Here is a 12,864-nt window from a genome sequence, read left to right as displayed (position 1 = left end):
CCAGCGGGATTTCTCGCAAAGTCTGCGGAAGCCCTGGGAACACGCGCGCCAAAGAGGACCCAGAGACCAACCTTGCATCTGCCATTTCAAAGCCCAGGGTGTCGCCTCCACCCCACGTTTTCAACAGAGATATAAACAATGCCCCGAGCCTTTCTTAAAAACAAGACACCAGGCCCAGAAGAGAGTCACTTATCCTAAGTCCCATGTCACCAAACCGAGACAGCTTCAGCTTTCCCAGAGACGGCATCTTCAGTAAGTCCACCAAAAACCCCCTGACCAGCACCAGTCAGGGTGAAATGTTGTTGCTGAAGGATAAGACGCCAGGATTCTTGGCCTCCGGAGGAGACAAATTCAATCCGGGGCCAGAGACGAGGATGGATCGCTCAGTGCTTTTGTGTAATAAAGTTTTATTAAAGTATAAAGGAGATAGAGAAAGCTTCTAACATAGGCATCAGAAGGGGGCAGAGAGAACAGCCCCCTGCTAGTCTTCAGCTGGATGTTATATAGCCACTAGCAGTCTGTTAACGAAAAGAAAGGAATGTCTTAAAACTCAGAATGGCACCAGATAATTCATCCCAGGCCATAAAATGATTGACTTGAATCTTGTAGAAGGGCAGATTACCATACAAATAGTTTCGTTTACATTGATTAGGGGAACAATATCTGAGTATAACATACCGGTTTGTCACGTAGGTTGAGCCATTTGGTGGAACCAACTTGAAGACAGAGTCTGGGGTACATTAACATGCTGCTGCTGCTAAGTCAGGTCAGTCGTGTCCGACTCTGTGTGACCCCGTAGATGGTAGCCCACCAGGCTCCCATCCCTGGAACTCTCCAGGCAAGAATACTGGAGTGGGTTGCCATTTCCTTCTCCAGTGCATGAAAGTGAAAACTGAAAGTGAAGTCGCTCAGTCCTACCCGACTCTTCGCGACCCCATGGACTGTAGCCTACCAGGCTCCTCTGTCCATGGGATTTCCCAGGCAAGAGTACTGGAGTGGGTTGACATTAACATAGCTTAAGACAAACATTTCCATCAGAAAAAATGTATTGGTTAACTCAAGGTTTGAGAATAATTAGCTTCAGGTGAAACCAGGTGTCATGGCAACACAGCATTTTAAGAGAAAGTTCCTTTTAAATTTGTATAGAGAAAGAAAAAAATATCGCCAGTTTGTTTCCTCCTGCCGCTTAAGAGAGATAAAAATGTCTGGCACTTGCAGCCTATTTCCTCCATTTGGAGACCCCTGGCCTTCCTGCCTGTTACCCTCTCAAGGGCATCTGCCTGACTGGCCCCTGCTAGCCTCTAAAGCAGGGATCCCCAGCCCCCAGGCCTGGGGCCAGTACCAGTCCATGGTCTGTTAGGAACTGGGCCACCCAGTGGGAGCTGAGCGACTCCCCATCGCTGGCATTACCGCCTGAACCACCAACGCCCCGCCCCACCATCCATGGAAAAACTGTCTTCCACAAAACCAGTCCCCGGTGCCAAAAGGTTGGGGATTGCTGCCCTAAAAGAAATAATTGTGCAATAACCAACCAGCTTTTTTTGACTAATAAAACCTCCCTGTTCCCGCTCCCTTCTGTCTATAAAACTCTTTCATTTTGTACAGCTTCTCAGAGTTTCTTACCACCTACTTGACTGGATACTGCCTGATTCAAATGAATTTTTGCTCAAACTCTAAAGGTTTTACAACGCCCCAAACAGACTCCCCTCCCCTGACAGCTGCCAGGATCCCAGAGCAACCAGGGTGGGTACCTGCTGTTCTCTCGCTGTCCCTGGAAGTGCTGGGCGAGTCCACTTGGTCCTGGATCCGCAGCTTTTGCTTCTTAAGCTTCCAGGCCATCTGAGCATTTCTTTTTCTGCTCTGGGTCAGGAAACCTGCTGGAGGCTGCCTGCTCTGACGCAGGAAGGAGAGTGTCTGGCATCAGAGTGGAATTGACTTAAGGTGGGGCTAACCTATCAAAGATAATCCGTGGGGAACTTTTAACTTAGGTAAGCATATCCATTTACAAGATGCCCTGAAGCAGCGGTCCCCAACCTTTTTGGTACCAGGGACTGGTTTTGTGGAAAACAGTTCTTCCACTGATGAGGGAAGAGGGGGATGGTTTGGTGATGATTCAATAGCATTACAATTATTGTGCACTTTATTTTTTAGTTGGATTGTTATTGAGTTCCAAGAGCTCTATATCTATTTTGGATAGTGACCCCTTACTGGATATATGATTTACAAATGTCTTCTCCCATTTGGTAGGTTGCCTTTTTATTTTGTTGATGGTTTCCTCCACTGTGCAGAAGTTCTTTGGCTTAATGAAGTTGCATTCATTTATGTTCGTTGTTGTGGTGGTGGTTGTCACTGCCTTTGGAATCAGATCCAAAAAAACATCACAATGTCAAGCACCTTACTGCCTATGTTGTCTTCTAGGAGTTTCATTGCTTCTGGTATTACATTCAAATCTTTAATCCATTTTGAGTTAACTTTTGTGTATGGTATGAAATAGTGGTCCAGTTTTCCTAACACAATTTACTAAAGAGACTGTCCCTTCCCCACTGTATATTCTTGTCATAAATTGACTAATACATAGTCTTGGGTCTATCTCTGAGCTCTTTATTCCATTTCACTGATCCAGGTGTCTGTTTTTATGCCAGTGCCATGATTACTACAGCTTTGTAATACAGTTTGAAATCAGAAAGTATGATGCATCCAGCATTGTTCCTCTTTCTCAGTATTGCTTTGGCTCAGTATCTCAATATTCAGGATATTTTGTGGTTCCATACAGATTTTAGTATTATGTGTTCTAAATATTTCTGTGAGAATGCCACTGAGATTTCAATGAGGATCGCATTGAATCTGTAGATCATTTGGGGTAATATGGACATTTTTACAATATTATTTTTTCCAATCCATTTGTGTCTTCTTCAGTTTCTTTCATCAATGTCTCACAGTTCTCAGTGTATGGGATCTTTTGCCACCTGCCTTGGTTAAATCTATTCCTATGCATTTTCTTCTTTCTGATGCAATTATAAATGAGATTATTTTCTTGATTTCTCTAATAGTTTGCTGGTAGTATTTAAGAACACAACAGATTTTATACATTGATTTTTCTTAACCCTTCAACTTTACTAAATATGTGTATTAGTTCTAATGGTTTTCTGGTAGTGTCTTTAGGGTTTTCCATATACAAAATCATGTTGTTCACAATAATAGTTTTACCTCTTCCTTTTCAACTTCATTGCTTTTTATTTCTTCTTCCTGACTAATTGCTCTAGCCAAGATTTTCAATACTGTGTTGAATAAAAGTGCCTAGAGTGGGCATTGTTGTCTTGTTCCTGATCTTAAAGGAAAAGCTTTCAGCTTTTTACACTGAGTATAATTTTAGCTGTTGTTTTGTCATATATGGACTTTACTATATTGAGGTACATTCAATCTATGCCCACTCTGTTGAGAATTTTTATCATAAATGGATGTTGAAATTTGTCAAGTGCTTTTTCTGTGTCTACTGAAATGATCATGATTTTTATCCTTCATTTTGTTAGTACCCATTGGTTGTTGAACCTTTCTCTCCCAGAATAGCTTTTGCTTTTCTTGTTTGTCTGATTTTGTGTCCTAAAACCTTAGCTTTCGAACAATCAAGTTGGGGGCCCCAAGATGTGACCAGAAAGAAAGGCAGGGTAGAAATGCAGAAAGAAACGCCAGTGGCAACTAAAGTTCTATTGATTGTTGCCAGCTTTCAAGGCAACTGTCTACATCTCTCTCTCAGCTGTGTTTTGGGAATGATTTGGGTCTTGGGAGGGTAGTGTCTTCTGCACTCTCCGTAGGAATATCTTTTGCAGCTGAAGGGGAATGGATTTTGCCACCGCAAAATATGCCAGTTACACATGAGGATTATTTTTTTTAGCTAAAGGCAACCAAGAACTCAGTAGATTCAGGAAAAGCTCTTTACCTTCCCTTCCACTGCCTAATTTACATTGGAAAGAAGGCCTGTACCACAAAGAAAAGTATTATCAAAGATGGCATCTTGAAACAGGAGGGAAGGGGCTGGGCACAACTTTCAAAAGAATGACAAAGCTGGTGAGGATACAACATAAACTGTTCAGAACCAGTGAGGTACAAGATGGTGGAAGATGTGACTTTCAATGGACTTTGAGCCTCATTATGTGTTCATTGTAAATATTAGCATATGCTGAATGATACAGCCACAGGTCCCATGACCATTCGGATGCCGATCATAAAAAGCCAAAGAGTGGTGGCCCAATTTCTGGAAATCCCCGTCCCTTCCCCCAAATTGTTGGAATAATCCTCCCACTTATTAGCCTATGAAATTACCCAGGCCACAGAAACTAACCACCCTGTATTTCGGGGCCACTTTCAACCTTTGAAATAGACTACATTCTGTCTGTGGAATGTGTATCTCTCTAAATAAATTCATTTCTTATCTATCATTTTGCCTCTCATTGAATTCTTTCTGCAATGAGACATAAAGAACTCGAGCTTGTCTTAAGACCGGTGTGGGATTTCAATTGAAAGACAGTGGGTTTGAGTCCTAGCCTGCAGTCTCAAGACCTAATCTGAGTTTTGGCTCGGTCTGAGTTCCATCTGAGGTGTGTGGTTTCAGTTTTACCTAAGAAACTTATGTGCTAACCAGGCAATCTGTTTTTGCAACATCTCTGCTTTCCTGTGAATTACCTTCCTCCCCTTCGTATCATCAGACCCCTACCCCTCTCCTTAGCTCTGGTGTTACACAGGATGTTGTTACCTGTCTGTCTTTTAAGCTTTCATATCTTTATGGGGCTCCATAAATGTGTTTCTCCTATTACTCTCTCACGTCAATTTAATTATTAGGCTAGCCAAAGAACCTAGAAGGGAAAATTTCCCAACCCTACACATCCAAGCAACTGTGCAATACTGCCAAGACTAGTTGCTTTTTGTCTCGGCTGAAATCTGACAAGGTATTTGAGAGAATTCTTTTTAAAGAATGGTCAGAAGTTTACCACGTTGGAAGCTGATATTCAGAGCCTGATGTGAGTTTTTTTCCCCAAGGCTTTCTCCTTTAAGCTAAAATGAAACCATGTACCCAGAGCAGGGAAAAACCTTCTGAAGCCTTCGTGGAAGGGTTACTAAAACATTCCCACGACACAGAGCTCTAAATCTAGGACAAGCGAATCTTCTGACTTCCATCTTAGTTGAAAATCTTCTCCCTGACATAAAGAAGCAAACTGAGGATAATGTAGTTGGGTGAGTAAGGCAACTTCCATATCATTCAGGTGGGCCCAATCCTTTGAGGAATTAAAAACTGTACTTTTCTTACAAATCTGGTCTTCACAACATCAGACATGTGGCTCCAGAAACAATTCAAAGCCCACCTATTCTTTACCAAGTCCCAAACATTCCCTATTGATCTCAGAAACCTTGCAGATATTTGTAAAATCTTTGAACTTAGCAAACAAAAGCCATTTGTGGTGGAACTTGAATTTTTCTCGTGCCTTTTGAGATGTGAGTTTCCTCCAGTTGGGTGGAGTGAGTCTCCGCTTTCAGAGTTCAATCTGAGAGAGGAAGTCCCACGGACCAACCATCTCCATGTATCACACTGTATTCACACGAGGGGCAATTTCGCTTAACTGAGGGTTCAGGGGAGATTTTGGAAGGAGGAGTTGACCAGGTTTATCACCATTTTGTCCCCATTTGTGTGACATAGGTGGACTGGGATATAACGACTCATCATCGTCATAAGTGATCACCAACATTTACTGACGTTTGCTGTGCACCAGGTCTTGTGCTCAGAACAGACTAGAGAGATGAGAGCCATCTGAACTGGCTCCCCAGGGATTCTCTGACATTATCTCCCATCCCTCTTCACCTCCCTCTGTGTCACCACACTGGCCTCCTCCAGATGTTCCTCCAACAAAGCAAACTCAGCTACCCTCCCCCACTCCCCCCAAACACTCAGCCCGTGCGCACGCAGTCCCTGCTGCCCAGGGCACCCTCCCTCATCTGGTCCATTTCCTCACTGAGATCTTCCCCCACCTGCTATTTAAAATCCAGGACCTACAGCAGTGTCTGGGGCACAAGCAGATGTTTAGCAAATACTTATTAAACCCACCCGTGCTTGGTTAGTAGCAACTGGGTCCCCGAGGCCAGCCTCCTGAGCAGCTGATATCCTTAACGGGCTCTGCGGTCTGAGAAGACTGGAGAAAGGGCACCCCAGACGAGGACACAGCAGGGCAGAGGCCCTAAGATTACAAAGTGCTGGGAGAAGGGTGGAAAATCACCTTTGCGGCTAGAAGCGCACATGTGAGGAAGCGAGAGGTGAGGCCCGGGAGGACGCTGTGGGGGAAGGCAGGGGCTCTGCAGGCTGGGATTGTGCTCTGAACCTCCCTCGTGGCGCAGTGGTAAAGAATCCGACTGCCAAAGCGGAGACGACAAGACTCCCTGGATCCCTGGTTGGGGAAGATCCCCTGGCTTGCCCGGAAAACCCCATGGACAGAGGAGCCTGGTGGGCTCCAGCTCATGGGGTTGCAGAGTCGGACATGACTGAGCACACATCTTAGCCCTTAGTGGTAAAATTCAGGAATCCGAGATGAGGCCATGGAAATAGAGTGGCCTGGACACTCAGGCAGACACTGAGCCGTCCCGAGCCTTTGCTGAGCTCAGGCGGCCCGAGCCCGCCAAGGGGCTGGTGGGCGGAGTCCGGTCGAGGCCCCGCCCAGGCTGCCTGGCCGCCCCATCCCCTCGGGTGGAGAGAGGAGGCGGGCACGACCCCGACCCCGACCCTCAAAGACCCCGGAGCACAGACTGAGCCCGGCGGAGGAGCACGGTCCGCAAACGTGGCCTTTATTCCCGGTCGAGCTTGAAGGAAGGTGGGGCCGGGTGGAGCGTCGGGACCAGCTCCGTCGGCGGCGCCAGGTCGCCCTCACTGGGGAGCTGGGGGCCGGCCTGCTGGGGCGGGGGTCGGGAGTCAGGCCTGCTGGGAAGGGGGAGCAGGGGGCAGGCCTGCTGGGGCGGGCCCGGTCCCCACCCCCGAGGACGCCCTGTGTCCGCACGCGCGCCTCCCGCAGGGACCCCGGGCGCGCGCCGCCCGCTCTGCCTCGGCGCGCCTGCAGGCTCTCTACCTTTCCAGCGCCGGCCCGGTCCTCTAGGGTGTTCTGGGTCTGGGCGGGGGCCTCCCCCCGGAGTTTCTCTGGCTCCGCCTTCAGCCTGCGGGGAAGGGGCGCTGAGGATGCCTGGGAGCCCGCAGGGAGGCCCGGGTGCGGGGGGAGCCCCGCCCTCCCGGGAGACAGCGCTGGGGCGGGCCTCGGCCCCTCCCCGCCTCTCACCCGCCGATCACCGCCCGGGCGGCGGGGGCCTCGGGCGGCGCGAGCAGCCGCCGCTCCACGTCCTCCAGCCGGGCCAGCGCCTGCCTCTCTGGGGGCGGGCGGGGCGTCGTGGGCGGTGCCGGGGCTCCCGCGGGCCGCCCCGGCCCCGCCCCCGCCCCGGGCCCAGGTCCCACCTTCGGTGAGCAGCTGCTCCTGGCTGCTCTGCAGGGCACGGATCTCCCAGGCCAGTCGCCGCTTCAGCATCTGCGAGAGAAAGGAGCCCTGTCCCTGCAGCTCTCCTCCTGGCCCCCCTCCTCCTCCGCGCCTCTCGGAAAGTCCTCATCCGAATTAGTGGGTTCATGCCTTCATTCAGCTACCCATTCATTCGGTGTGCAGCTTCTGCTGGGGCCGGCCGTGGCCCGGGTAGAGGCCCTTTCCCCCTCAGTCACTCCCCAGGTCCCCGTGTGCCTCTTAAACCTCACCTCTTCCCACTCTTTCATCCTCCAGCCCCACGGTTTGCTCTTCCTCAAATACACCAGGCACGGTTCCCTCCCAGGAACATCTGCACTGACACCTGCATGGCTTCCTCGCTTATTAATGCGTGTCTGGGTTCAGATGACACCTGCTCACAGAGGACTTCCCCACTGGCATCACAGGATCTATCGACTTGTTTTCTTGTTTTAGACTCTGGGCATGCCTCCCCGTGCCCCTAACCAGCTTGGGGACTGCAAAGACTTGGCCCCTCTGGAGTGCCGCTGGACACATCCAGAGACACTGGCTGAACGAAGGGATGGCCTGGCCGTGTCTGGATCAGGGTTCCCATTTGCCACTGCAGGATGAGTGCTCTAGGCGAGCAGGAGGGGTGCGAGGTTAGCAAAGGCCAGGGCAACAGTCTGGGCAACAGAGGCTGAGTGCGGCCGTGGGGGTTGGTGAGAGGCGGCTGGTGGACTCAGCTGTGCGGGTGACAGGAAGAAAGGGGTCGAGGACCACCCCTTGGCGTTGGGCCTGAGCAGTAGGAGGACCCTGGGCCCATCAGCAGGGGTGCTGGAGCCAGGGGAGGAGGGGCTCCCACAGAGGCAATGATAATGGCTCACGTGGAATTCCCAGAGGTCCTTGTGCGGGCCTATCAAATCCTCCAGCTGTTCTTCCGTGGGCAACCTAGGGGCCGACATCCAGGAATAAGCAAACACAAGGTAGGACTGACCAACCCCCACTGCCGCTTCAGATCTGGGCCTGGGGCTCCCTCTGCTAGGAGCCCCTTCATGGGTTTTATCCTCCAACAGCTTCCAACAGCTCACCTTGCAACAAACTTGCCTTCCAACAAGCTCTCCCTCAGGCAAGCCCCACTCCCATCCCCCACACCAGGCCACTCCAAGCCCTAGACCCAGGGTCACCCCAGGGTTACCCCAGCTTCCTCTGTCCTTGACTCTCTGTGACCTGAGAGTTTGGGATAGAAATTTGCTCTGTGTGCTCCGCCAACACGTAGTTCCTGGGAAAGGAAAGAAAACCCTCCGTTACAGTCTCTGAATGAGCCACCAAGCCTTCTAGCCAGAGTGGGGTTGGGACAGAACCTTTATCATTCTCCTTTTTTTTAATCAAATGGGAACCTTGTAAGCCTTTCTTGACACTCTCACCCTGTCCATTCTGTCTACCATCAAACCGTGCCTTTCCAAGAAATCCCTGTGAAGGGTACATTGGTTTAGTTTCACACATTCTAAAGTCCAAGGTTGAAGCCTGGATCTGCTATTCCACTATAATCTTAAACAAGTTATTCAACCTCTATGGGTCTGTTTCCTCACATGTAAAATGGTGGGACTGTCATTGTGAGGACTGGTTGATAACTGAACACTATCTGCTCCTCAGACAGTGGTAGGTGTGGTGTGATTAAGCATATATACACTTTAACTATTTGTCATCAGGTTTTCCCACGTTATTAAAATCTTGATGCCCGAGGGTGTGAGAATGTGTTAAGCAAAGGTTCAAAGGATGGAGAGATAGATGGATAGATAGCTGGACAGCGAATTGAATAGGTGAGTGATAGGCTGGAGAGATGATGTCTGGTTAGAGAAATGATGAGTGGAAGGATAATGGATGGATGGAGAAATATAGGAAAGACTGACAGAAGGATGGATAGCTGGATGGATAGATGGCTGGGTAAAGAAATGAATGGCTATATGGATGACTGGAAAGGTGGAGAAAAGAAAGAATGGTTGGATGGATGAAAGATGATTAGATGGAAGGCTGGAGAGATTAATGGCTGTCTGGCTGCTGAAGAGTTGGATAGTTGGTTGGATGTATGGGAGAGTGGATGGATGGGTCGGTAGATGGATGGGTGTGTAAATGGGTGGCTGGGGGCATACATGAGCAGACAGAAAAACAAATGAAAGGGTGACAGAAGAGCTGGATAAACCATAGAGGAACACCTAAAATAATGCCAGTGGATGGAATTTAGTATCCACTTGATAAACTAGCAATGAATGATTAAATGAGTTCATCTTAACACCACCACTTATCAAAGATGAGCAGGCAAGGCTCACTCGATTTTATACAAAGGGAAAATGAGTGTGTGTCCAAGATTTCTTTTCCCTAGCTCTTGCCCCCTCCTCCCTCAGGCTGGGAAATGAGGCGGGGAGAGCTGGGTGTGACCTCTTACCTCTGTGCCTCCTCCGCCTTCCTTTGGCAATGCAGCTGGAGGGTCCGCAGTGCCTCTGGGGGGAGAGGGACCAGGGGGCTCTGAGGAGTCAGATGGGGCAGAAGGGGCCTCAGCACGCTGGGCATTGGGAGTACTGAGGGGACTTCAGTGTTTACTCCAAGTCAGACGGCGGCTGAGGGGCAGATCTGAGCAGAGAGGGAAGCACCCCACCTCTGATCTCAGGGGGATTCCTCTGGCTGCCTGAGAACGTCGGGCTTTTGTAGGGGGACCGGGTAGAATGATGAGGATGAAGCAGCTGGTAAATACCTTGCTTTCTGCTCAGAACCTCCTCCAGGTGCACTTTCTCTCCACTCACTGGAAAACACAGGGACGCTCTGAGTCTCCGGGGCCTCCTCCTCTGCCCAGACTGCAACTTCATGCAGGGGAAGGCCCCTGGTCACACAGAAGGTCCAGCCCCCTCAGGGGAGGGCGGTGTCTGCTCACAGGCCCTGCACCCACCTCCCGCTGGGGACCATCTTGGTCCAGCTTTTCCCCCTGGGAGCCCACCCGCCCTGTGAAGGGGTGAAGGACCGCAGGGCTCCCTTGTGTGGCACGTGCACAATAGAATGTGGAGAGGATGAGAAATGCAAAAGTACACATGACAAGCAGGAATAAAGACTGTGAAGAAATAAATCAAGCTGTGGGGGGTGTGTGAGATGAGGTGGTGTTCGATGTTTAGAGGGTCTGTCAAGGGAGACCTGTTGGGGTGAAGTTTCAACTGAGAGCTGAAAGGTGACTCAAACCAGCACGAGGCAATGTGGGTTATGTGGGACAAAAGCCTCAGAGGTGAGGAGCAGCCTGTGCAAAGACCCTGAGGTCAGCACTGGCCACGAGCTCTCTGCGCCCTTCTGCTGGTCTCACTTACGGGAGTCCAGGTCCTGACGCAGGGCCTCCCAAAGAGCTTGGGCTTCTCCCAGTTCCTCACTGGATTTCTCCTTCGCTGGGCCAGAGAAAGGAAGAAGACAGGGTATGAGGGTGGCCTCCAGCCTTGCTGTATTCTCCCGCAGACCGGGACACGGCATACCCACCTTCAGACAATCTAGAGGGGCCTGGATCTTACAGGTGATGCAGTGGAGGCTTCCCCAGCCCATGCCCCTCTTGGCCAGCAGGCCATCTTAGGTCCTGGAGTTTACCTTGCTGAAGCTCATGAATCCGGTTAATCAGGTCCTCAATCTGTGGCTCCAGGCTTCCTTCTGCAGAAGGAAAGAAAGACTGAGCCAGAGACGGCAGGTGCCTGGCTGTCCTGGGCAGAAGGAGTGGGGTGGGTGTTGGCACTGTGTTTCTGCTGCTGTTGATCAGCATTTATGGAGCACGTGAGAGAAACCCTTGCAGGGCCTGCGTTCTGGGTGGGAGAGATGGACACTGAGCAAAGATTCGAGATGTCAATGCTGGTGGCAGTGGATGCTGCGAAAGGAAACAAAGGGCTGAAGAGTGAAAGAAGATGCCTCTTGAGTTATGGAGAGGCCCCAAATGATGTGGAAGAAGGAACCCTGTTCTGGGGTGCGGGGCGTAGGGAGCGTGGAGGGGGGAACATGCCAGCCAGAAGGACCATGTATGCAGAGCCCCTGCAGTGACTGAGACATACGCCTAAAACATACGCCAAGGGGTCTGGGACGGCTGGTGTGAGTCTAGTGAGCGAGCAGACAGGTAACAGGAGTCAAGGTGGAGACGTGGGGGCAGCAGATGGTTCGGGGCCTTCTGGGCCATGGCAGAGGCTTGTGCATGTAATTCTGAATGAGGTGGGAGACAGTGGACACCTCCTGAAAACTAGTGCCCCACCACATGGAAAGCCTGGCAGGGTGGGTGGTCGCTTCTGCATATCTGGACTCTGATGTTGAAATATGAGGAAGATGCCACTTGCATTTTGACAGCTATCAAATTCTCCAATGACAGGGAGATCACTGTCTCTTTAGGGAGTCATCTCTAACTTCGCACAGTCCAAATTTCAGTGCTCCGAATGCGGAAGCCCTCCTCGTCCTCTCTGGCTTCGAGGTTGAAAGCACAGAATTAAGGGGAAAATCTGCTCAACCTTTGCTGGGTGTCACTACCACCCCGAGACATCCTGAAGTTCAGTTTCTGGATTTTTTGGAGGCCACCATCCCCAGCTCCTGTGACTTCTTGGAGACTGAGTGCTCTCCGAGGTGCTGATTAGGACGTGACTCCCCAAGGTCTTCATTTTACCGGGGATGGTCAGGGTCACTCTGCATTTTCAATCCCCAATTCCTCTACCTAATTTTAGCCTGGGCGGCGGCTGCAATGCTGTAGCCACAGAGTCAGGGAAGGGAAGGTGTTCATTTATTTGGAACAGACCAGTGGATTGTAGTATTTTAAGCTGCTGATGGACGAGGGGAGAGGGAGATCCAACCTCAAACCCAGCCAGTACTCTGCCCCAGCCCTGATGTAGGTACTGGATGCAGGCTGGCTCCCAGTCTCCCATCAACAAGCAACACCAGGTGCAAAGCTGTTTGTGCTGCCAGCTTCCATTTGCATATAAAAAAGGACAAAGAATATATACCCAAAATGGAATTTTTTTAAATCTCCAGAAAAATACCAGAGAATTTAAAAATAGTTGCTGCTGGCCTATGGGTCAGGGAAATGGATGGCTGTGTGTGTGTGTGTATATGCACACATGCATTTGTGTGTTGGGGAGTAGCTTATACGTCTTGAATTTCGAAGCTGTGCTTTTGGTTGAAAGAAGTGGTATAAGAGGGAGAAAGTGCAATGGGATAATTTCCCAAGGTTGTGAGTTGAGGGGTCGGAGATTGAACCACATCTTCCTGTCTTAAAACCTCTATGGGCTAAGCCACAGACATAAGGAGACACATGACCTTTCTGCAGCTTTTTCACCATTTCCAGCAAGTCTTTGGTCTTCTCTGAAGACTCGGT

General features: G+C 50.1%; 1 protein-coding gene across 1 annotated transcript in view; it reads right to left on the bottom strand.

The window, feature by feature from the left end:
- Window positions 1-12,864, bottom strand: part of SYCE1L (synaptonemal complex central element protein 1 like) — a 72,000-nt gene extending 59,136 nt beyond the window's left edge. Inside the window, exons 1-11 of the mRNA XM_061138072.1 lie at window positions 12,807-12,864; window positions 11,112-11,171; window positions 10,844-10,918; window positions 10,246-10,293; window positions 9,940-9,994; window positions 8,692-8,775; window positions 8,381-8,444; window positions 7,481-7,550; window positions 7,308-7,395; window positions 7,104-7,188; window positions 1,752-1,893 (exon numbers count right to left, since the gene is read on the bottom strand). Of these exons, the coding sequence (XP_060994055.1) occupies window positions 1,752-1,893; window positions 7,104-7,188; window positions 7,308-7,395; window positions 7,481-7,550; window positions 8,381-8,444; window positions 8,692-8,775; window positions 9,940-9,994; window positions 10,246-10,293; window positions 10,844-10,918; window positions 11,112-11,171; window positions 12,807-12,828 (793 nt within the window). The 5' untranslated portion in view covers window positions 12,829-12,864. The remainder of the gene's footprint in view (window positions 1-1,751; window positions 1,894-7,103; window positions 7,189-7,307; window positions 7,396-7,480; window positions 7,551-8,380; window positions 8,445-8,691; window positions 8,776-9,939; window positions 9,995-10,245; window positions 10,294-10,843; window positions 10,919-11,111; window positions 11,172-12,806) is intronic.

This window comes from Dama dama, chromosome 4, assembly GCF_033118175.1.
Source record: "Dama dama isolate Ldn47 chromosome 4, ASM3311817v1, whole genome shotgun sequence".
In the NCBI taxonomy this organism is placed as follows: Eukaryota; Metazoa; Chordata; class Mammalia; order Artiodactyla; family Cervidae; genus Dama; species Dama dama.
This window is presented reverse-complemented; position numbering and strand designations above follow the sequence as displayed.